This window comes from Melopsittacus undulatus, chromosome 1, assembly GCF_012275295.1.
Source record: "Melopsittacus undulatus isolate bMelUnd1 chromosome 1, bMelUnd1.mat.Z, whole genome shotgun sequence".
In the NCBI taxonomy this organism is placed as follows: domain Eukaryota; kingdom Metazoa; phylum Chordata; class Aves; order Psittaciformes; family Psittaculidae; genus Melopsittacus; species Melopsittacus undulatus.
The window spans coordinates 26,183,460-26,209,447 of record NC_047527.1 but is presented as its reverse complement, the minus strand read 5'-3'; the positions used below and the strand labels follow the sequence as shown (position 1 = coordinate 26,209,447).

Here is a 25,988-nt window from a genome sequence, read left to right as displayed (position 1 = left end):
AACTCAGAAACACGAAATCCATGATGAATTCAACTGCAATTTTGGCATCTTTTAGAACTATGTTACTCTTTCCAGCGTCTCCTCTGAAAAACCTTGGTCCTCTACCCAGTGTGCACCACTGTCTCTGAGAAGGTAGCATGAAGTGGACACTGGATACTGGCAGGAACAAATTGTACATTCTTACACTTATATGAAAATGCTGTTTTCAGCATGGCATTATATCCAAAAGAAATTAGAACAACACAAAAGAGCTAGACTTAAGTATTTAACAAATTATGAATCAGACCTACAAAATATATGGAGTTGTAATTGATTAATATTTAAGGAGCTACTTTTGACAAAGTGTTTGCACAATCGGAAGTATGACTGAGATGTATTTTCCAGATTTTTCTGGGGAACAGAGGATTAGATGCAGCCTATATAATAATTTGTCTCTGGGAGCTGGACTTTAGTAAAATAATGAGTACAGAGAAAAATCTGGCAGTACTGGGGGAAAGTTCTACTATTTTTAAAAGTAGTTATTTATAAACAAAAATGTATTTCCTGAAAGCTTTATGTAGGAAAACCTCTGAGGTAACAGGAAGCCTTTCCTAAATGAAAATTGAAGAATTACTTCCCAAAAAGTGAAAGTGCATCTGGATGGTTATACAGGATATAAAGTAGCATGATCAGCTGTTAACATTATCAGTAAGCTTAGATTGGATTATTTATAGAATAAGACATTTCAAATAAGCAAGGTATCAATCACTAATTGTAAGTGGAAGAGATCTTTACAGGAATTTTGCCACAGGCTTGAAGCATGCTTTCATTTTGCTCAGGCTGGGTACTGAGCTCCAGTCATTCATGCCTTCACAGACTGGTATAGACACTGCCCCAGCACAGTGCTTTGATTGATTCATTGAGGGTAGTTTACAACACTGAAGGTGAAGTTTACTAAATACTTTTTTTTTCATGGACAATCTAATTTTTACAGAACAGCCATTCAGAAACATGTTGCTCTTAGAACCAATAAAACATTGTGCAAAAATACAAAGAAGGGTTATCTATCAAATAAGGAGCAAATACATGTTCTCTGTAATAGCTATTGGAAGAACACTACTGGAAATTTATCAGTAGAATGACACTGTAAGAGGCCTGCTTCACCATGCTTCAGTGGCCATGGTTTGTAATTCTGGCATGGTTTTAAACATGTTGTAAAGCTTGTTTGGCAGAAAATTGATTAAAAGCAAGTCATTGGTCCAATAACAGGATATCCACAACCACTTCTGCTCTGCTCTGTTGGTTTTGAATCTGTTCCTGCACTGCAGTATTTTGTGTTTCAGATCAGATACAGAATGTTTTTGAATAATTCATGTCTCTGTTCAGAATGTTTTGTCATTGCTATTTTTCCTTAACATAATACAGAAATAACCTCAAATAGAAATAGCAGATGTTCATCTGTGTAGATGAGCACTGGCATGCCTCTTAATTTTTATCTTGCAAACATTAAGTATCTTGTGCTTATTACCAAAGGCAACTCAAATTACAGCTACATCTAGGAAAGATTCAGAGCTGTCTGACTGCCTACCATAAACTGTGCGCTTGTATGTGCTATGTAGAATAACCCGGATGAGTATTTTCTATGACTTCCTTTTTAGACAACTAGGCCTAGTTTTATGTTAGAACTCTTAACATAATGGAAATATACCTAGGCAAAATAACTTGCATAAAAATAGAGGACAAACAAAGCTTATAACAAATTTATAAGAACAAAGCTAGATTTGCGTGAACTTATATTTTAGATTTAGAACATAGAATTGATCCTGGTCAAATACGTAAAATAGAGATGAAACATTATGCAACAAACTGACAGTGTCTTTTCATAAAGCAATTCAAAATAATTTTCATATATTTCCACTTATATTTTCCATAAATGCCTGTTGCTTTTATACAAGCAGGTAATGGTAACGGCTCCTTCAAAGGTCATACTAGAGAACTGCAGAACTGCAAAAGCAAACAAAATTTCCAGACTAACTGTATTTCCAAAAATATCATTTGCATATTTTACCTACAGTGTATTTATTATTATAATTAGAGGGGAGATAGCAATTTTGCTTAGAAACAGAAAATTATCTAAATAAAATCTTGTATTCGCTAAAGGCTGTAGTTAGTTAAATGTATACATTAACGACACAGCAGAACACAATATTTACTTCCCTGAGCTTACTCATACTCACATTACTTTACCATAGATAATTCTATATACAAACACCAGAGCAGTTCACAAATGCAAGTGTAAATACAAACTGTACAAAAGATTCACTTGTTCTACTACAGGGATTAAACTGAATTTACAGAACTGGGCTAGCATATAACATAGGATATATCCTCACCCACATACTTATTCTTGCAAACAGATCTATGGTAATTTATCAAAGGTAATATATGCCTTTTGCCTTACTCGGGAATATGTCATGAAGTTTGTTGCATGTCCTGCAGCATGCTGACTTCCACACATTTGTTGGAATCACCAAATTCTCCAGTTCCCAGAGTCTCTAACTTCTGGCCCTACCACTACCCAGTCTTTTAAGCACTGGAACTTTCCCAGTCTCACTGTCAATTAGACTCGGGCTAGCTATTCTTTCTCCCATCTTTCAAACACACCTGAGGTGTACTTCCCATTGTAGAAAAACAACAAAACCTTTGAATGCTTAAAGATTATCATTACCGTGTGGTAAGGATGTTATCACAGCTCTGCAGTTTGAGAGTTTTACCATTTTCCTGAGTCTCTCCCCATCCCATTGTGCCTGTGGGGGAATGAGTGAGTGGATGCGTGATGGCGTTTAGCTGCCTGCCAGGCTAAACCATCAGCAGAATTCTTCTTCTAGCATATCATCACAGAATTCTACACAAACTACTTTTGAGAGTCAGGCAAATCAATTTCTTAAGTGCAAAAGGCCCATGGAGACCCTCCCGTCAATCCTCCTATACTACCAAATAATTCTTTGATGCAGAACTTGGTGCATCTTTATTCTACAAGCAAGTATAACTTCATTAACACTCTCAAACATCTGAAGAAAACCATTTAAAAGAATTTTATTCAACAGGTGATGAAGGAACCTGACAGTCCTCCTCCTTTAGGCTTGTTTCGTAAGTGTCTTTAATTCATTCCTCTTGGCAAGTATCTTGGCTTTTTGTCAGGATCTTCTTGATTGCAATTTCTCTGTCTTTATCATACTTTTTCCTTTGCCAGGCAGAAAGTTGTTTTTCAGCTTACTTTCCTAATTGCCATCTTGCTTAACAGCATTGAGAGTAAATAACCTCAATCCTTCTTAATCTCTCCTGGCCTTTCTTCAGCACCTTATACTTCAAGCTGAGTGCCACAGGCTTGTGATAAACTTTCTGTTTGCTCATGTCAGAAGTTTCACTACACTGTCGCTCCCTGGGCCCTGCAGTTCATACATCTTTCAGAGCCATTTAATGTTACAGGGAAAAAGTTTGTTATTGATGAGACATCTGTTCTGAGTAAGCTCCAGTACTGAGATGCTGCATTATTTATCCAGAGTCAATCATATCCTTATAATGACATTTGAAGCCTTGCAGGTCTATTTTCTACTTAGTTTGTACTTTAATCTCATATTGCAGTGGGTTGAGGTATGGGCCTCTTACCAAAACACTGCAGTCATTTTCCTTGTTTTCCACACAGCATTACAGTGCGCAGGTTGTATTCAGCACACAGTTGTCATTCTTCAGTTATTCACTGGCCATGCCACTTCTACGGAAGAAGATGAAGCTTTTTTTTTAACATGCTGTGTATCATGGCTTGAGACCAACAGTCCCCTGCTCTCATGCTCTCAACTTACGTGTATACAAGATTTTCTGGAATTCTGCAGAGTCAAGCTGGTACTAAACGTATTTAGCTACCAGCTGGTTGGTCAGCAGAAAGATTATGCTACAAATGTTGTTAAAAATACCTTTGTGATAGCAAAAACCTGTGCGTTTCACAGGTGAAACCTGACGGGGCACAGCGGGAAGCTCGGGCCGCTTGTGGAGCTGGCTGATGGCCGCTACTGCCCCGTAGCCCGGTGTAGCTCCCCTCACGCACCGGAGCCCCCCCTCCCGGCACGACACGGAAAAGCACAGTCAAGGCCGCAGGTGTGCCTCGGCTGGCTACGGCAAGGCCTGTGCGACCGCGGCCCCCCGTTTCTCTGAGGTGTTTGTATGAGGGGGGCGAGGGCGGCCTGTCCTGCCATCGCCCCGCTCACCCCCTAACCAACGAGCTGTCTCCCAGCCGGCCGGTCGGTGCCAGTCCGGGGCTCCCTTTCTCTCCCGTCCCCGCCTTCTCCGGGGGAAGGCGGCGCACCCCATTCCCCGCTCTGGAGCCCTGCGCCGCTCTGCCTCCTCACACCGGCCTCCCGGCAGGAGGAAACAACACTATTCCCTCCTCACCCCGCCCTCCCTCGCTCGCTCGCTCCCGGTGCTGGCGTGGCTCCTCCTTCCGCGTGTGACCCGCTGCCGCATGTGAACGGGGAGGAGGGACGGCGCTGCGCGGGCCTCACTGTGGCGGCGGCAGCGGAGGAGGCGAGAGGAGGAGGAGAACCGGAATCCGCGGTGTGGCGTCTCCCCGCAGCCTCATCGCTGGGCCCCGCCGGCGCTCCCCATGCCCGTGTGGTGCTGCCGCTGCTCCTTGGCCGGTCACTTCAGGTGAGGCGGCGCTGAAGAGCGGTCTGTGGGACAGGTGTGGAGTAAGAGGACAGGGGGGGCGGTGCCGGGGAGGAAGGGGACACTAGCGGGCGCGGAGGGCAGGTACGGCCCCGGTGCTGCGGCCTCCGCGTGGCCGTTGCGTGGTGGTGGTGGTGGTGGTGGTGGTGGTGGTGGTGGTGGTGGCGGCGGCGGCGGCGGCGGCGGCAGCGGTGGTAGCCCCGGTCTCTACGCTGCGCCGGACAGGGCCGGTGGGTTATTGGCGCTGGGCCAGTGCGCAGAGGCGCTGGGTCGGTGGCGAGGGGATGGAGGTGTCGCTCGGGAAGGCGCGGTGTGACCTTGGGCAGCGCGGAGGCGCAGCGGGGAACGAGCCGACGCCTGGGGAAGCTCAGTTTTGCATCGGGGTTGGTAGCATTGCACCTCTGAGAGCCCGGTCCCCACGGGGCATTGCTTTTCTGCGTTACTTAAAACATCCCTAACAGCCTGACAGCTTTGCTTCCCAAACCGTCAACTTGAGAACAAATATAAATTCCTTTTATATAATGAGTTTCCTGTTAACGTGCTTAGAATCTAGGTGTTTGACAGAACATAGTCCTGGAGGTTATTTGGTATGACCAGCATAAGCTAAGCACTAGCTTCGGGACTGACTCATCTTTGTGCCCACTTGCATCTCTGCAGGACCAGAGCTGTAGTCATCTTTACCAAATCCCCACCACTGCAAAGCTGTCTACCCTGAGTTTTTATCAATATAGGAACTTATGGTATTTGGTGGCTTTCAGTGCTGTTCAGAGGCTAGGGAGATGGTGGCCCCTAACTTAAGATCTTCATGAGTTGTGGTATATTCTGCCTGCAAAGGAAGTATGTGCTGCTGACAGCAGTCCTTCATCTGCTTGGCATGCATAGTATGGGAAACTGTGTTGTATGTGGGTATTTCTATGCAAAATTAGATTCTGCCCAGAAACAGTTGGGTAGTTTGTGATACACCGTTTGAACTGCATAGAAGCAACATTTTTATTGTTAAAGATTATTTTGTAGCCTACAGCACTGTGCAGATATCCCATAAAAGAGGCTTTGAAATGTTTCTTTTGATTTGTATCTTCCAACTAGCACAGCAAGGCTACCCTGAAACAGACATACTTCCTTTAATCCTGTCTTTTGCAAAGCACAGGGTAGTTAACTTTGAGCAAATTCTGGAGAATAATGTAGCCTACTTGTGCCAACCTAAAAATGGAGGTGAAAAAAGCAGCGTTATAACTAGATATCCTCTCTCTGCCACCTTCTTGCCTTAATCTAACTCGCCCTGTTGTATTTTATGCGCCTCCAGGATCATGAAGTGCTAATGTGCAGCTGTACTCAAACAGTAAGCATGTAATTTGCAAACTTTCCTTGTTGTAGTACAAGGAATACACATACCAAGTTCTTGCTTTCTGAAAGAAATACAACCTTAGAATAGCTCTCCACCCTTTTTAATAAGGAAGTAACCGCCAGAGAGGTGTATAACAGTGTGTGCTAGTGCTGTTATTACCGTACAGTTTTGACTCTAGTTTACTTCCAACTTCCCCATTGAGGAAAAGCTCTTGAAATACATAGCAGAGCCTTCAGTGCTGTGGGAGTTGCAGCAGCACATAGTGTATGCGGCTTCTTGAAAGCAGTGGGAATTGGATTAGCATCATATGCTTTCAGTCCTGAGTAAAAAATAATTCCTAAAATACTAGAATAGCTTTAAGATACAGAGAGTCTTAGGTAACAAGTAAAAGTACTTTTATTTATTAATAATTAAAATTGTGTTTGTAAGAGGAAATTTAGATCAGTTGATTGGGGTACTTTTAATTAAAAAGTTAAGACTTTGTTTTGAAGACTCACTAAAATAACTGCTAGTTATAGATGATCTTTAATTCGCTTGTGCCTTTCTAGCTAAACTGATAGTGCATGCTTCTTCAATGACCTGGAAAAGCTTCAGAAAGGGCTCCTAAATAATTAAACAGGAAACAAGATAAAACAAGTCTTCCTAGTCTAGAAGCACATTTAGTTGGTGAAGAGTTGTGAGAGAAACCTAAGCAGATGCTGCGGAAAAATGACTGAGAAATCAAGGAAAATGACTTGGGGTGAAAGCAGTCTGCTGTGCAGTAGCTGACCTGGCTGCATGGCAGTTCCATTTAGATAAAGGGGGTTTTTAACAGTGGTAAAATTAGCTGCATCTAGGGCTTACAGGGATCACACTTTTCTCCATCTTCATGCCACTGCCAGCTTTAACAAGCCTTACTTCTACCCAGGCAGAAATTTGTTGAGGTGAGGTTCCTGTGTTGCTCAGTAGTAAGGAAGGGATGGGAGCAGCTGCTGTGCTGCCTTAGCTGCTCCTTCGGCCTTTGGCTGGCCTTAAGGATGTTAATTGGCTAGGTAGTGTGTATATCTCCTCTTCTGATAAGGATAATGAGGAATGAGCTCTGTGTGGGTGATCAAAATAATGCTTGTTGGTTATAATTTGGCTTTGTATAAACCAGAATTAGAAATCTGCATCTCTGCAGAGCCATCTGTGCCTTACTGTTATCCTTCTGTAGACTTCCTAGCAGAAAATAGACTTTTAAAAAAATCTTCTGTTAGAAAAACTGTGCTGAAAAGTAAAATTTTGTAGGTTGAATGGAAGCATATCTGTGTTGGTTTTGGTTTTGCCAATCCCATAACTCTTAAAGCAAAGCACCAGAAGCAACTTTATTTTTGAAAAGAATGTTCTGACAGCAGTTCAACTGTTTCATTTTCATTTCCTCCCATCTGTCCTTGTTAATTAGAAGCTACAGCAGCCCTGAAGCTGAAGGACAGCTTTTGAATTCCTTCACCCAGTATTTTGGTGACAGCCTCGGGAGGAAGATTAAAAGAATGCCTTTAATTGAAGAAACTGTTCTGCCTGGGGACTCCCTCCTTACTCTGCCTGTAGTGGTAATAGGTGAGTTTTTTCACTTTAAGATTCTCTGTCATTGCCTTTATAGACCTGTTGCATGAAGTAATTTATCATTAAATAGCTGATGTTTAGCATCCTTAGAGTGAAGACATTAGACTAATACAGTTGTTATGATTAACAGCCCTACCTAATAAAATGTTAAGGAACTTGCTGTTGGAGTATATTTGAATTCAAAATTATGCTTTGACAAAATGAGCTGCATTATTTGGCAGCAGATATGTGAGCCTTAACGGCAGAACTGCATTGATCACATTAGGGTTTCATGGATACAGTTTGTCTACTTCAGCTTGCGTGGAGATTGTTGATGGTGTACCAGTATACATTTTTGCACTGAGATGTAACAGTGAATGTAAAATGTGTGCTATGTGTTGGTTAGATGCTAACCTCTCTCATTGTCTTTTTCTTTGTTGCATCCATCACTAACATCTAATTATTGTCTCATCTTTTCCAGAATGAGTCCAAATCAATTCAACCTGTTTAGAACAGTAAATTGTAGTTTTGATTAAATAGTTAAAGGCTTGTACTTGTAAAATCTTACTGAATGACAGGATAGCAGAGGAAGCAAGCCCCTTGGGTATGCAGCTTAATCAAGAGTGCCAGGATGTTTTGTATTGGGCCAGGGTTTTTCGCTAACAGCTGGTCACCAGCTCCTTACTGCCATGACTTGATGAGGGGATAAAGAAAAGATCTGGAGTAAAAGAGGTTTTTAATAATCTAGTCCAAATCTGATGGGACTACAGCAATCCAACAGTTTTAACTATACCTGCAAACAAGCAGTGATTCCAAAAAATTATGTTTCAGGGTAATGTACTCACAGTAAGTCTCCACAGATTTGAAGGACTGGTATTTGTAAGTGGCTGTTCTCAAAAGCTCTCTCCATGATAGCTTAAAATAGTGCTCATGTAATAGGCTTGTGTGGATGTGACAGACGTGAATCATTGGCCGAGTTCTGCATCATAGTTGAAGAGCAACAGTTTCCTGGCATTTTGTCAACTTTAGTACAGGTTTGCCATATGGTTAATGACTCAGTTTTCACTGTTTAGTTTTGCAGATATGCATTATGCAAATACCTCTGCTTAATACTTCTTTTGTCTAGAGCACCATTCTGTGTGCTGACACCAAATACAGCTGCCATGACTATTTTTCCTTGAAAAATAGATAGGTTCCCCAGATGTTTTTTTTACACATACTTGAGACACTCCTTCACATGCTGATCTTCTACATTGACAGCCTGTTATCACTAAGACATTGGCTGTCTGAAGAGTCTTAAAAGGGATCTAAAATCACTCAATAATGTAGTAGAAGAATAGAAAAATAGTCATCCTCTCACACACTGTTTCTAGTCCACGTGATTCCTGTATAGCTGAAATTAAACATACTTCTAGCTTCCTAGTTCCCCATCTTCTCATTGCACTATTTTTTTAATCAGAAAGAAAAAGAGGGCACATATGTAAGCAGTTAACTTAGTGATGGAACAATAACTTATATTCCCCTTTCTTTACCATTCCCATTTACTTTATGTGATGCCTGCTTTAAGGTTTGATTCTAAGCTTGTGCTGCATATTGTACTGCAGTTCTGCATAGAGTCCTAAGCTAATGTGGTAATACTGAGTAACTTTTGTGCTGTACCTGCCTTCAAGAAATTGGGAAGAAATAGATACATTTATTTGAGTGGTTTGGAATTGAAGAATTTCATTCTGGAGCACTTAATCCTAGAGGATGTTCTGTGCTAAACTTTTTCATCTTCTGCACTAGTTTTGATCATTACTGTGTAAGTACAATGTTTTAAATTTTCATCCAGATAACAATGCTTAAATTTAGACATATATGTAAATATGATTGTACTCTAGTTTACTGTTGATAAGGAGAAGCTTCTGTTACTCTTCAAATAAAATGTTAACTGCTCCTTAAATGAACAGGGCCATGGAGCTTGGGGGTATATTGATTGTATATCTAAAGTTTGTATAATTTCACAGTATTGGAAGCAGGGTGTGTAAATAAAAAGCAAACTCCCCAGGTATAAAGTTCACACTTTGGACAGATTATTTCCTTATCCCCCTCCCCCCACAAGGATTTTCTGAGAAAATCATAGCAAATCTAATTGCAGACCTTGCAGCTGAACCTTCATATTGTGTGTCCTTGAGGGCATTATTGACAAGGGAATTTCTTTACTCTGCTTGAAGAATAGGAGCTGCATTTGGATCAGCTCTCTGGATGGTCCCAAGGAAGTGGTCAGTTACAGTAATTTTACTTTGACGTAATCCCATCCTCAGTAATTTTGCTGGCCTTTGTTTTGGCAACTTTTGTTACCCATTTGTCTCTTTTTAGTCTTATCCAGTAGGAATTATCTTTAGCACAGAATCCTTGGATATGTCACACATTTTTCTCTTTCTGTTGTGACTATCTCCCTTTGCACTGCAGAAGGAAAAAAAAATCCAGCTATGCACTTGTAAAAAGAAACAAAAGCTGAGATATAATTCTAAAAATAGTTAAGAATTTACTCAGTCCTGGGAATGTTTGTGAACTATAGGTATGATTAGAGTGTTTTCACAACTTCATGTGATTTTGCTACAGATGTTTTCAGTATATTGCTAGGCTTCTCTCTCACATCCATCTGATGGGGCAAGTGGGTGACAGGAGGGGCTTGTATCTGTTTTAAGTTTCAAATTCTTTGGCTGAAGTGTACCCAGACATCTCACACTGATCTCTTTGTAGGAGGGTAGAATAGTGAGAGCAAGGAAGAGCATTTTCACTGTCTGAAAGATTCTTTACAATTTTTTTTAGCAAATGGCAAAATAGGAATCCAGGTAATTTCTGGAATAATATAGGCAAGATCACCAGTATTTAAACCTGTAATTACAGAAGAAGGTCCCAATGACAGAAAGCCACGGCTTTCTAGAGAGTCTTTTTCCCATGCATTATGGCCCTTGGAGTACCCAGGTGCTCCAAAGCCTCTATTTTTCCTCCATATTTGGGTGCAAAAACTAGATTGTTTGGCAAGAGCCGTTCTCACATACTTACTTGGTTTATAGGCCTTCAGAGAAAATGTGCTTATTGAAGAATTCTTACAGCTTAGCAGTCTTAGCTTTTGAAGAACTCATCTGCAGTGAGCCTGCATGATGTTCTTGTAGCCCATGGCTGTGACCAGTCTATGTGCACAGTATTGTAATAAAGTATGAGATATACTGCCACTGGGGACCAGAGTAATGAGTGTAGCCTGGTAGAGGAAGAAAAAGAGATCTGAGGTATGAAGAGGCTGGGAATGAAGAGAGTCTCAGCAAACTAATGAAGGATTTAGACACTGGGAAATCAGAAAAGAGAGAAGAGATGGGCATTGGAAAAGTAGGATTGTTAACGAGGTGGTGGAAGTGGTGTGTGCTATGGTGATGAAGAAACAGGAAATTGACAGGTGAACACTTGAGATCAAAAGTTGAAACAGTAGGAGGTAAGAGCTATCAACCTAACAATGATTGCCACATAAAAACTGTGAATAAATTAGGAACTGTATCTTTAGCCCAGAATTTGAATGGTATGTGGTAAATACCATGTAAATGTCACTCTAGATGGAAAACAAAGCCAAAATACTCAATAGTACCTTATCAGGAGAACACTGTGCTTTCATTCAGTTAGAGGAAGAAGAGCTATATAAATAACAGTATATAGTCACGTGTTTAAATTCTGTATCACAGCACATACTTTTCTGACTTCAACTTTCCCTGGCTTTCAATATCTGACTTTGCAACATGAACATTATTTTTGTATTTGCATGTTACAAATGTGGTCCCCTGCTTTGTTTAATACTAGTCAAATAAATAGAAATAATTACCTTACAGTAATGCTTTTGTCCCATCCGTTTCACACCTTTAATAACATTCTGAAAATAAATTAGTCTATTAAAATTGCAATAATGCACATATATGAATTATAAAATTATAAAAGATGTTTGAATTGATATTGTTGCTGAATTATGAATATGGTCTCACATGAGTTTCTTGTACTTTACACTTATCTGCTCTGTCTTCACTCAGCTTTTATGGTGCTGTTGTGCTGTTTCTGTATCTTCCCTGACTTGCAGTCTTCAGCTTTCTGCTTCTCTTTTCTTTTTATTTTATGGGCAGACCTGAAGGGCATTTGCTCTAGGTTGTCTTTCTGTTCTGTGTTTTACAGTACTCAGTGTAAATGGGAATGCAAAGTTGTAAGATAGCAATAATATTCAGATATCACTGTGATTCACAGGTAGACCAGATCTTACCATCAGACCATTTTCACACGAGATTAATGAATTTGAGATACTAAGTTATGAAACTCCCATATATGCATTTTGTTTCATGGTGTAAACAGTACCATGTTTCTTGTTATCTGAAAGATTTTGCTTAGTTTATTTGGAGGAAATTCCAATTTTATTAAAATATTTAAAAATTTATTTTACTGTGAAGTTTGTAAGCTACTTTCAGTCAGGTAGTATAACGTTACACTACTTTAGTACGATTTTGTTGCAGCTTATTTACTGACATAAAAACTTAGTTTATTGATGTTTTTACTAAAGCAGTAACTTATTTCTTTAATAGGAAATGGACCTTCAGGAATTTGTCTTTCTTACCTGCTCTCTGGGTACAGGCCGTATTTATCTCCTGAAGCTATACACCCAAACCCTGTTCTACATACGAAATTAGAAGAAGCTCGACATCTTTCCATTGTGGATCAAGTAAGCTTTGGTTACCAACTTGTCTAACACATTTTTTTCTGCTAGCTGGATTATGAAACAGCAGACTTTGTTTAATGATCCTGTTTAAAGTGCTTTTACAACTTACATAAGTAGTGTCATAGATAAGAAAAAGCTTAATGTTCTCAACTCACAAAGAATTAGACCACAGTGAAGCTTGGTAACAGTATGACCTCAAAAAACTAGGTTTTTCTCTTGGCCCCTTTTTTTTCCTACTTGTAAAGTAAAGAGTGGTATATACCTTCTTCTGTGGCTTGTAACAAATTATATGTAGGGCACTTCAGGTGAAAAGCACTGCATTTTAGGAACTGCTTATCCCCCAAAATTCTGCAGATTGCATTTTGAAGACCCAGCCTACTTATCCAGTCTTATTTCTAGTGCATCAATAAGTTACTTTGTTATGTTGATAATTTAAAAAGAAGCAACTCATGACCATTAGATCCAGTCTTGTGGCATGTGGTTGTCTTTGTGGTTATTTTTGTGGCTCTTGAGGGCTCTGTTTGTGGTGTTTTTGTTTTACAAACTGCCCTTTGTTGGGTTCTCCTTACTTGCCAAAAGTGTCTAAAGCACCACTTGGTCACTGAGTAGCTGATGCAGGAATTCCAGCTTTCACATCCTAGGATGTTTGGGCTTCATCATCAAACAATACCTGCTGCTAACATAGTTTGAGTACACATACTTAAAGTTAAAATCTTCCTAAATAGTACAGTTCTCATTAAGACTTAATTATTAGTAACGTTAGGGCCATATACCCTCTATAAACACAATCTGTTTTTCTCTTCTGAACAGTCTGTATTCTTCCTGTTTGTGTTACAGCATGAGGCAATCGTGAGTGCATGTTACACTTGTATACATCCAATTTTTCTGTCTGATTTGATTAGTTCAGTCTTCTCCGATATTTTTATCCCCACATTTCCATTTGTTTGCCATGTTATCATTTTCTACTCACCTGACTATAGTCCTGACTGATTACTCACAGTGCTATCACTAACTATTGCCTGTGTGACTAATTAATTTGAAATACAGACATGCATATGTGTTGTAGTGGGGAAATAGGGGTTGGCTTTGTTTTGTTACAGTTTAGGTTTTGGGGTTTTTTTCTTTGGTTGATGGTGGGGTTTTTTGGTTTGGTTTGGCTTTTGTTTGTTTCAGTGCTGTGTTGTTTATGTGTAATGTTGACATTAAGTCTCAAAGTTTATTTTTTACTATGTGGGTGGTGAGGCACTGGCACAGGTTGCCCAGAGGAGCTGTGGCTGCGCCATCTCTGGCAGTGTTCAAGGCCAGGTTGAACGGGGCTTTGAGCTGCCTGGTCTAGTGGAAGGTATCCTTGCCCATGGCGGGGGTTTGGAACTGGATGATCTTTAAGGTCCCTTCCAACCCCAACCATTTTATAATTATTTGATTTAGTAGGAGAGTAAGTTGCCTAAGCTTTTGGCTACAGATGTTTTGTGTACTTCATCCTCTCCTGACCACTTGATATTGCCTGGGTTTTGGAAACAAAACATTTGTCAGCAAAAAGTGACTTTATGGCCAGTTCTTTCTTTTCTCTTCAGGTATTTGCTATTGCATTGTGGATTTTTTAGAACAGAGATGGTTAATAGATGCTTCAATGTGAACATTTTTATGAAGTTCCAGAAATTGTTCTCAACATCTACTGCTTTGTACAATAAGCCTATTTTTTTTATCAGTTTTTAAAAGTAATACTTACCTACATTGTTTCAAAATACATTAAAGTTACTGTTGGAACTACCTAAGAGCTGACAAAGGAGCTTTTACTACTAGATGTTTAAAACTAAATGTTTTTAGATACCAATTTTGCTTTATCAAAATGAGGCTCCTAGAATTATTAAGTCTTTTTTCAAAGAAGTGTGCTCTCTATAAGCATAAATGTTACTGAGTTGCTCTGATCTCCAAATATTTGTTCCTGTATTTCTTTTTGTACAATGAACTTCAAATACTGACTAGCCCTGGTATTACTGTGTAATTAACATGTAATTTTTCAATGAGTGAAAAGTATTATTTTAAGTTACAGAAGAACTGAATCATGACAGTTATTTCTGAAAAGTGTTTTGATTGAATCTCTACATTAAATACTTACCTCTACTTAAAATGCAACTTTAATTGTGGTTTTTGTTGAAATTCAACTTCTGGGCTTAAACCACATCATGTACATCAGAATAACATGAACAGTAGAAGTTGCATAAACATACCATTGTTTTTATACTGTAGGATTTGGAATACCTGTCTGAAGGTCTTGAAGGACGCTCTTCAAACCCAGTGGCAGTGCTTTTTGATACGTTGCTTCATCCTGATGCTGACTTTGGGTATGACTACCCACCTGTTTTGCACTGGAAGCTAGAACAACACAACTACATTCCCCACATAGTGCTTGGTAAAGGACCACCTGGAGGAGCTTGGCATGTGAGTAAAAGTCTCATATAACTTCTATGGTAACTTGGTAATTTTGTGGTTTGGGTTTTTTTCTTAATATCGAAGGCTGGTTTAGATGATAATGGCAATTGCAATTTCAACTGCTCAATTACTAAAGCCAAAATATGTTAGGGAGAGGAGAAGGGAAGGAAAAAGTTGTCCTTCATTGGAAATTTGTGACCATGACTGCTGTCTTATGTGGGGTTTTTTATTAGCTTAAACTTAATGAATTATAATGAAGAATATTTTTCTATGACTTTTTTCTCTTGTCTGTATTGTTTCCATGTGCTTTTACACAAAATATTAAATCTTAATGTGTTCATATGCTGTTGGTTTCACATTTTTTTTCTTCCTGTTTTGTATTTTAAATAACTTGGTTTTAGTTTCCCTTTTACTTGTTCTCTCTTCGCCTTCTGCTTTATTAGGTCGTGTAGGTGCTCGTTAAAATAGTACCTAACTGTAACATGAAAACAGTTAATCAGCACTTCATGTCATGTCCTGGTATTGTGTTATAGTCTGGTATTTTATTGCTGCAGATGAGTACAATGAGGTGAACTTCACTGTATTTTGCATAAATGTATCTGTTGAAATGTATCTGGTCATGCATCTTGGGTTTTTCTCCACAGTCCATGGAAGGCTCTATGCTAACAATCAGTTTTGGAGACTGGATGGAATTGCCTGGCCTCAGCTTTAAGGAGTGGGCAGCTAACAAACGCAGGTAAAGATACTGCATAATGTGTTTGGGAAATCTAGTTGCTCTAATAATCCAAATAGTGTTATTTTGAGAACTGGAACACATCTGCCCATGGCAGGGGGGTTGGATCTAGATGATTTTAAGGTTCTTTCCAACCCTAACTGTTCTGTGATTCTATGATTCAGACTTCATTGTTCACAAAAGAGCTTCTTGTTTTGTTTATTACATTGCCTGTTGGCACTGAAAATTATTCTGCTGTGTGTACTCCAATAGAAAAAAATGGACAATGGTCAGCCAGAGTAATTGTTTTGAGTGCATCCATATTTGCTTTTGAGTCAAACCCTACATACTAGAGGGCAGTGCACTGTTACTGTAAGCAGTTTTGGTCACAGCTGAGGGAAGATTGAGGAAAGAATTTAAAATCAACTGAAGTATTGAAAGTTCCTCTTTCAACATGTAGGCAACTTAAGCTGCTGTGCACAGTAGCTTTCTTATAATTTAGGAAGTTGTGTATTTCAGTATTTGCTTTTACAAATACTGAAAAGGCGAAGCGCAGCATCTGTAATGTTGCTGTCTATATTTTAAGAGTATAATTTGGTATTTCCCAATGTTATTTTCCAGTAGTAAGTTTACTGGAAAAAATACAGAGAACAAAAATTACTGCCTTGTACAAACTCACTGTTTTTACTTCACTTATACAATTAGTTCATAAAGGTCTGCCAGCAGATGAATTTAGGAATACTACATAAACTTTTCCTGAAATTTTAATTTTTCTGACTAGGTTCTAGCAGAATTAAAGGAAGTTGTTCTTGTACCATGTATGGCAAAAGAAGTAGAATTACTTGGGTGTATGTCTTTAATGGCAGACTGTTACCCATTTCAGGACACCACTTACAGTGAAGAAACCATACCTTGTTCTGTAACAGCTTTCTTGAGTAACCACAGTAATCTTGCCTCCTTATCAACTGAAATCCCATAAGCTGCTTATTATCTGAAGCCAATTTGTTTATATTACAGCTTTCAACAATACTAAACTCAGAAATGCTGCCTCATTATACTACAATTAAAAATGTATTTAAAAGTATTGAAGATAATTGAAAACTTCAAGTCACATGAAATAGTTTCCTAAATTTCATATTAACAGATGTGACACTGTCGCATTATCCTCTTCAATATAAACCTCATCAAGATTTTCATAGTAGTAACCCAAACATTTAAAAACATATAAACTTAGCTTTTTAAACTATGAAAATGTGTCACCCAATTTCCTGTAAATATGCAGTTAAGAGTAATTCAGTGGCAAACCTGAAGTTTCTTTTCCCTTCTTCCTAGAGCATACTTTTAAAGGCAAAATTCATGCACCTGTTCAAATAATTATATTTTCAGCTTCATTTATAAATGAGAATGCAGTAAATAGAAGTATAGATGTAATACCAGGACTGCAGTGCAAAAATGTTTTTTATCAGACATTTGGACGTCATAACCTTGTTTACGTAGTTACATTAAGGTTCTGTATCATACTTGCTTTGTTCATTCCTGTGACATGGAACTTAATTTGATACTCAGTGGCCTTACCTGTGTCCAAGGGGGAGGTCTTCTACAAAGTTTGATGAAGAATACTCGAGTATTGTATCGAATCTAGAGTTTGAAAGTTAGCACTCAACAATTACTATGATATTTAACTACTCGTGTCCTAAGTCAATGTATTCTGAGTACAAGTTTAGCACTTCACATTGTGAAGAATTACCGCTATTAAAAAAAAAAAAGGTTAGCTTGTCTTGTATATCAGGAGTCAAGACCACAAAGAAAATGAATACGTTTAAAGATACTAAGGTCAGTGTCAGTTACAGAGTAATCCTGTAATTAAATCCTCTTAATTTTGACTGTCTTGTGGCATGTCATATATGATATTTACTGATAAGGTCTGTATATTAACTGGAACCATTCAATTTTGTTTCAGAAATATAAAGAGTGATCGAGTAATGCCAGAGGAAATAGCTTGTTATTATAAGCACTATGTTAAAGTCATGGGCCTCCAAAAGAATTTCAGAGACAATGTTTACATAACATCAGTATCCCGGCTTTACCGAGGAAAGGATGATGAAGATAGAACTCAACTAAATGAAAATATTTCAACACAGCATTTGGAAATGGAAGATGGACAGAAATCACCGATTAAGAGAAACTGGGAAGTCAGAGGTTATCAGCGAGCAACAGATGGTTCTCATGTGCCCTTCTGCCTCTTTGCTGAGAATGTGGCCCTTGCCACAGGAACCTTTGATTCTCCTGGCCGACTACAAGTTGAAGGAGAAGACTTTCCTTTTGTGCTTCATTCTATGTCTGACTTTGGAGCTGCTATCAGCAAAGGAAAGCTACGTGGGAAGCCAGACCCTGTCCTAATTGTGGGTGCTGGACTTACAGCAGCTGATGCAGTACTGTGTGCCTACAACAACAACATCCCAGTAATCCATGTGTTTCGTAGAAGAGTTACTGACACAAGTCTAATTTTCAAACAGTTACCGAAAAAGCTTTACCCTGAATACCATAAGGTCTATCACATGATGTGTACTCAGTCCCATACTGTGGACTCTAATCTACATTCTGCTTATACTAGTTTTCCTGAACACAATGTACTTTCCTTCAAGCCTGAAATGAAGTGTGTTCTTCAGAGTGCCTGCGGACTGAAGAAAATTTTGAAGTTTTCTGTAGCCTTAGTCCTAATAGGTTCTCACCCAAATCTTTTCTTTCTTAAGGACCAAGGACATAGTATAGGTCACCACTCTAATCAGCCCATCACATGCAAGGGGAATCCTATAGAGATTGATCCATACACTTATGAATGCACTAAAGAAGCCAACCTCTTTGCATTAGGTCCTCTGGTGGGAGACAACTTCGTACGGTTTTTAAAAGGAGGTGCACTGGGCATTGCACGATGCTTGGCAATAAGGCAAAAGAAGAAGCATGAATTGATTGAAAGTAGGGATGGAGGAGGTGATGGGGTACCATAAATGAGATGTTAGAAACTCTCACATACAGAATTACAGACGTAGTCTAACAGAACACTCACTGGCAGCGAAAGTTGATAGCAGTCCCATTTCTGTTGTGTACAAGTAACCCACCTGCGCTTGTATTGCTTGGTAAAGGATGCTGATACTACAGTACTTCACCTTTTCAAAACACAAAAAATCGATCTGCTATTACAACTGATATCTACTCAACTGGAATTACTTCCAGATAAACAGAAAATGAGACTAATTTATATTGACCTGCCTGTCATCTCTTGCTCAGCTGAAAGAGCAGACTTCCTCTGGGAAAAGCAATGCCTACCAGAGTGGCTTTACACTTTAGTGTCAAATGTGACAAAATATTCCTACCGTGAAATAACTTCTAAAAGCAGAAAGCTTACTTAGTGCAAAGTGATTCTTGGTCCCAAAGCAAATTTGGAGACTTCTTCTTGAAACAAGGGTTTTATTTATTTTCCATAGTAACACAGTAATACTTGGAATGAGCACTTACTAAAATGGAGTTTACTATAAGAAGGATTTCTGTAAGCAAGGAGTATTCCTCAACAGTTATAAATTATCCTATTTGATAATTTGAGTAAATGAATAAGCATTCCCATTTAATCTTTAACACATGATTTTACACAGTCTGTTAATGGTTTTTTCACGTTATGCCTCGAGTTGGGTGAGTGCAGAAAGGCTAACATCAGATGTTCCTCTATGGTGGTGTGTACATTTCTGAGAATACTCATTAACATAAACAATAAAGAACTGACATAAGTGCTCTTATTACAGTGTCAATACAATGAATATATAGTGTACTACTGAAAAACTTAGAGAACTTCAGGCGTTTTTGCTTCCTAGCTCAGGAAGACTGAATGGGATCACTTGACCAGTGAAGGCTGGAAGGTTGGTGATAGATATTCTCATCTCCATTTGACCAAGTATTGGTTATTTCTTTTTTCTTTATTTTTTTAAGAGCAGCACATAACACTGAAGCTGTTCTAGCTTGCAGATTTTGAAACTTGAAATAGAGCTATATCTCACAGCCAACAAAAAGCAAACAAACCAAACCCAAAACAAACATGCTGTACTTCCTATAAATCTCAAGGCCTCTTATGAAAGACAAAGACTTGTACCTACCTCTGAATTGAAGTTTCACCTTTCCTCCATATTGCTCCATAATATTGCTCCATAATAATATAAGCCCTAGGTTTCATTTGCTGGGTTTTAGAGTAGTTAGTTTACCTAAACACACTCATGGGTCATTCACCATAGCAAAGTAAGCAACAGCTAGTTAGAAAAGTTATTTTCCAGAACTCTCACTAGACAAAGTTTTAACTGATTTATTAACATGTTTTAATTCAGATCTAATGTGATGGAAATAGGCATTATTTTTTTTGTTTGTTTGTTTGCTTGAGGTATTTTTGTGTTCAAAACAAGAATATCATGTTAGTTTAGGGTATTGTGTTTGCATGATTAAAATCTCCATGTTAGAACTTGAACAGATTTTAAAAAGGAAATCAGGCTTAGACTTTGTGAAACTGCTAGTGCTTGCTGGTTTCCCAGCTGTCTAATAAGTTGTGGATACCTTTATGCAATAAATGCCTGTTTTCTGTGCCTACTGAATTATGGGGTTCTGTAGCTACTGCAGACCTTTATGCACCTGAGTAAATTACTCATGCTTTGGATTTAGAAGCTGAAAAGGTAAAGTATGCAAGGATTAAAGTGACTCCATTTCCAATGGAAGTCCAAAGAAGTTTGTGAAATGATGCTACTGCTACTAATTAATTTTAGTTTAGAGCCAATTTAACAGCAGAAAAATTAACATGAAGGAATGTTCATATTAATTTCTTCATTACCTACATGGTTGAATTTAACCATGCATTGTTAATACTAGTTAAGATACTTTTTTATACTGGTACTTTAGCTGGCTTTAATTATTCTAAATTCTAGGCTTATTCATAATTGAATTGAGAGTCTATAATTTCCCTTCTTTGACAGAAACTGTGTATATATAAATATATCCTAAACCTGTAATACCTAATAATTTTAACTGAGAATCAGTGTTACAAGTGCTAAATACTTGATTATGGAGCTTTGTTGCAGTTAATATATTGGGAATACATCTGCGCTCTGATTAAATTCTTTCAGTTTTGTGTCAATATAAGTGTCCAAATACAACATGTCATGGCATGTTACTACTTTTTCATTTGTCGTGAAGTATTTAAAATACCAAGAAAACAGGAAGTGATTTACTTAACCACTTACTTTGCAAAAAGGAAAGTAGCTTCAGAAATCCAAATCTCTAGCCTCAGCTGTTGCAGCTGCTTACAAGCTGTGTGTGTTGTAGTGACAAATTGGTAGAAGAGGTTTTCATCCTATTACTATACAGGTATTTTTCAATGTGGTATTACAGCACCTTGAGGTTTAACTGCATTATTTTCTTCTATCAACCTTGCCAGTGTTTCTGAAATAAGAAATTGCATGTGAGACCCCTTCCTTGGGCAGAGACATTTTCTCAGAGGTCATGTTTATTAAGCCAGTATAAAAATACTGGTTTTCAACTAAAGCTTTATTAAAAAAAATCATCCCGTTTCTTGAAGGACCTGCTAGGCTTGAAGTTGTGGATGGATTTTCTCACTTTTGGGTTTCTGATTTTGAGAGAAATTTCTGTTTCTTGACTCTTTTGTTAATTTATGAGAAAAAGAAATGTAATAATCAAGCTTTGCCTTGGGATAGATTTACCTAAAGTATGGTATCATACTTACAGCAATACTGTGGATTTGGTGTTGGCACTGAATAGTTGTGTTTTGGGGAAGCACTTTTGTATCTCAGATTTAAAAAACCCACCAAAAACAATAAAACATTTGAATTTCCTGTATGATACAAAAGTTTTCAGAAGAGAAACTTTGCTCCTTTCAGCTCTTCTTTCAGTGAGAAAGATAAGCTTTTAAACATCATGAATTTAAAAAGTATGCTTACTACTAAAGCTCTGTTACTAAAATACAGACAAGAATATAATTTTTAGCAAAAGGAATTTAATGTGGATTTATAGAATTTGTAAAGGTATGTCAACACATACCGTGTATTTTCTAATAGACTAGTGGTAGGTAGCTCTAACAGGTAGTGTTAGAACAAGTCCAGAGGAGGGCCATGAAGATTGAAAGGCTGGAGCCCCTCTCCTATGAAGACAGGATGAGAGAGTTAGGTTTGTTCAGCCTGGAGAAGAGGAGGCTCTGGGGAGACCTTAGAGCAGCTTCCAGTACCTAAAGGGGGCCTACAGGAAACCTACAGAGAGATGCTTTACAAGGGCATGAGGGTTAGGACATGGAGGAATGGCTTTAAGCTGACAGAGAGGAGATTTAGATTGGATATTAGGAAGAAATCCTTCCCTGTGAGGGTGGTGAGGCACTGGCACAGGGTGCCCAGAGAAGCTGTGGCTGCCCCATCCCTGGCAGTGTTCAAGGCCAGACTGGACGGGAATTTGAGCAACCTGCTCTACTGCAAGGTGTCCCTGCCCGTGGCAGGCAGGTTGGAACTGGATGAGCTTTAAGGTCCCTTCCAGTCTGATTTTATGAAAATGTCTCTTACAATTGTGTTTGGTTCTTAATGCTGAATGTGTCTCCTAGCTAAATTACTGCTAAGATTATTCGAAGTAGTATCCAGCTGCTGAACTGGGACTAAGATTTGTTGTAGTAGATTTCCCAACAGTCTGCCTCATATGTGATTATTTGACTGTAGGTGCTTGTTAATGAAGGCAAGAAATAGCACAGCCTTTCTTTTTTAGTTTCAAGTAGATGACTGACTTCCACTTAAAATATCATCCACAAAAAGTGAGGCTAAATTTCATCCTGGTGAGTAAACACAGAAATCCTTTCTGCAAGTAATCCAGAGAGTGATGACAATAACATTAAATTCTTCTCTCTCAGAAAAATGCATTGTCTTGGGCCTCGCTTGTCAGTGGAAGCATGGAAAGAGGATAGCTCCCAGGAGCAGCACCTGTGCATTGAGTAAGGTACAGCAAAGTGCATCCCACAGCTGTAGGTCCCTAGTCCACAGCACTCAGGGAACTGCAGGGGTACACTGTATCTTCTTTCTAGCCTGGTGAGTGGAGACACCTTTTTTAATGATGAATTCAATAGAGGGATGGTTGCATAATAAAAAATACTAATTTTGTAGAAGGAGGTGGCAGTAGCTTCTTTCTCTGCAGAGCTCAAGAACTGTGACAACAAGGCTAGGGCCAGAAATTCAGAGTACTTATTCAAAACATGAGGAAATTAAATTAAGACCCAAACTGAGGCAGAGCTGACCTGGCATATCCATCCATTTGAAAGGAAGAAAAAGCCGGTTTTAGGCCAACTGCTCTGGAGATAGAAAGAGTGTCAAATTTACAAACTTCTAGTGAGTCCTCACTGATAACCAGTGAGGAGCAATGAGGGAGAAAGCAGTAAAGAATGTGAGCAGTGTCAACTACAGACCTGTAGGGCTGAAGTGAATCCATGCAGTGTTGATGGGCTTGTGGTCTCCCATGCTCTTGTGTCAACATCTGTACACTGAACCTTCAGAGCTGTGTGTTGGAGCAGTTACTCTTAACAGGTTGCCATATATTTTTAACTGACTATTAACTGAAGTTACATGGAAGTGCAACATGCATATGGGCTAGAAGCAACTTTAGTTGCTCCAGAAGCTGTAGGACTGGGTCAGTAAGGTGGACCTCCCAGAGGAGAGATCTGATTGCTCTGGTATCATATTTTCTACTGAGAAAGCAAGCAGATATTTCCATGTAATAGTGAAATGTGTGCTGTAACTACTACTTTCCAAATATTTCTAAACAGCAAGAGGTAGCGCAGGTATGCCTTAAGGGCAGCTGATTATTCAATTTTATTATCATCCATATAGTGATGATTAAATTTTGAAGAATTTATGAAACAAAAAATAGAGGTTTATACTGTTACATTTTAATTTAGATAATATTTTAAAACCTTACAATAACAATGTTCTGTCATAATTTTGGATTGTTTTTTGAGGTGAGAACAAGATATGAGCATGGTACCTCAGCTGATGTGAGAGATTTTTGGAGATCTACTTCCCCCTTTTTCCCTTGCCCAACCCGAAAGAATAGTCATGCTTTGTCCAAAATGACCATAATAACTGATTCTTTTTAGCAGAAAGAATGTAAACTTCAACATTCCCTGACAGAGAAAGTAAGGTTTTGACATTAGGTACAAATTTGAAGTGAGGATATTGAATATTTTTTACTGAAAAAGATCATATTTGAGGGGTATGGCACACCTCAGTTGTTCAGCTTAGCTAATTTTTGAAGCTTGAATTACACAAGGAACTGTGAGGTCAAAGATGAATTTGGTGTAAGGAACAAGGTGGGAGAGCCATTTATAGTATAATACAGTAATTATAGTGAAGCTAAGCACTGTTTTAAGGATGGTTTTGTCTTTGCAGACAATAGAACATTTCATCTCAAGCAAATCCTGACCCTGAGCTTGCATTACACCTGACTGCATGATAGCTTATTTTCCAACAATGACAATATGGTAATTACAGGTCACATAAAGCCAAGTCTTAAAACTTTGTGGTCATCAGTAGTCATCAAAACCAGGAAGAAAATACTCTTCACCTTCTTAGCTTTCCTGTCATTTTGAAATTACTTGCTCTGGAGACAAAGGTAATCTAATTTGCACTTTCCTCCTCCATCCCTTTATACTGAGATGACTGGCAATGTGTAAGTATCAGCCTACACTGCCTACAGTGGATGACCCAGTAAACTAAAATTCAGCTTTGTGTTCCTGAACACCCTCTGTAGACTTACATACCAGCATAAAGAAAATGAACAACTAGATTTGTTGTATATTTACAAAATATTACAGACTCCTGGCATTTTAAAGTTCTTTTTTAACTCAGTGTATGAAGAAAAAATAGTTGTCCACAAATATGAAGACAGAGTCAAGGCAGTCCAAGAGATGTGATACAATTCCAGAGGGTACTCTGGGGAAGCAAATGGTTCATTTTTCATCAGAGTAGATTCTAGGACCATCTTCTGTGTGAATGCTGAGTTATTGCTGATCAAGAATTGATGCTGCCACATTACATCTACCTAACACAATTTGGGAAGTCAATGCTATGACCTTGTCATTTTCTTTGTTAGGCTTGGTATGCTGGTTGTGGCATTCAAGTTCTAAATGAGATAAAGGATTATATTAATCCACCTGTATGCTTGTTCAGACATGATACACCCAGACTTGGAACTATGTAAATGTCATTTCCTTATGTCTCAATTTCCTGCTTTTGCTAGAGTACACTTGGGTCATACCTTTTTATTTTTAAGTGATCAATGTCAACATGTACATAGCAGCTGCTATAGGCTGAAATTATTCTCCTGAGCTGCAAGCAACTTGTGAGCAAAACCTCAGCTTTGGTTAGGTTAAACCTGTAACTGAGGTTTGCATGCTAAGCTTGAAAACTGGTAGCAACCGAAAGCTGAATATTAACTACATGATCTCCAGAGGTCTCTTCCAACAGTTCTGTGAATTTAAAGTGTTTCACCTAGAAGCCAATTATTTTGGTTTGCATACGTGGGGAACCCTTAAGTCAGTTAAAAAACAAGCTGGGAAGGAAAAGGCATTCAGAAGGATGTAGTGATCGGTTAAGAGGGAAAAGGTGGTGTTTTGCATAGAAATGGTGCTACAGCCAGTGCTCAAGATAGATTCTGATAGTCAAAGCTGGGGCAGAGAGCTATGAGCAGAGTGCTAAAGCAAGTGGCAGGGAAAGAGGGAGGTCTGATTTTGCCTACCGGTTTTAGAAGTAACTTGCTGAAATGTGGTGGGTATGAAAATATTGTAAGAGGAAGAGTGAAGAGTAAGAAAGATAGTTCAGGTTCTGTCACATCTGGCTTAAGTTCCAAGGAGATATCACAACACAATTAGAATCTGTGAATCAAACACCAGATGTGGCCAAATGTGAGTGAGGATAGATTTAATAAATGGAACAGAGCAAGAGAAAAGCTAGTTTGATGGGGGAGAGGAAAGGAAAAACAGGAAGGTAAGGACTGAGAAATCATCTGTACAAAATGAACTAATAGGAGAGATGGGAGAGACTTCAGCTACTGTCTCAGTTAGGAACTGATGTTTGGTGGTAAATGCATGGAATAGATTTATCAGGAGTGGAGGTAATGAGCCTCCCCAGCTGATGCAGGAAAAATGGGAAGTCAACCGAAACTGATGTGTTTAACTGAAAATTAAGCTTGTTCCCACAGCACCCATCTTCTATTTAGTGGTGCATGGAGTACTTCAATCTGCTTTAAACTGTTCAGCTAAGCTGCTGAATGCAAGACTGTATTTTAAAAGCCTTGCTAATAAAAAGTACATTTAGTTTATATATTGTGTGACTCTCCTTCCTGTAAGCCACGTGTAACAGATAACCTGCTATAAAAGCAATCCCAACAAAACCACAAACTTTGTGTTACACAGAAAAATGCAAACACGAGAT

At 38.8% G+C, this 25,988-nt stretch overlaps 1 protein-coding gene across 1 annotated transcript; it reads left to right on the top strand.

Annotated features, from left to right (window-relative positions):
- Positions 1-4,520: 4,520 nt before the first annotated feature.
- On the top strand, positions 4,521-20,630 carry OSGIN2 (oxidative stress induced growth inhibitor family member 2). Its single transcript, XM_005150850.4, has 6 exons — positions 4,521-4,683; positions 7,467-7,621; positions 12,205-12,341; positions 14,589-14,780; positions 15,416-15,507; positions 17,444-20,630. Exons 1-6 carry the CDS (start codon positions 4,640-4,642, stop codon positions 18,489-18,491), a joined length of 1,668 nt encoding a protein of 555 aa, XP_005150907.1. The 5' UTR covers positions 4,521-4,639; the 3' UTR covers positions 18,492-20,630.
- The last annotated feature ends 5,358 nt before the right edge of the window (positions 20,631-25,988 follow it).

What these genes read in the sequence shown, in the direction of transcription:
- OSGIN2 (XM_005150850.4), top strand. Translation starts at nt 4,640, where the DNA reads ATGCCCGTGTGGTGCTGCCGCTGCTCCTTGGCCGGTCACTTCAG. An exon ending in TCCTTGGCCGGTCACTTCAG is followed by an intron (nt 4,684 to 7,466) that starts GTGAGGCGGCGC and finishes CTTGTTAATTAG; the next exon opens with AAGCTACAGCAGCCCTGAAG. An exon ending in CACCTGGAGGAGCTTGGCAT is followed by an intron (nt 14,781 to 15,415) that starts GTGAGTAAAAGT and finishes TTTTCTCCACAG; the next exon opens with TCCATGGAAGGCTCTATGCT.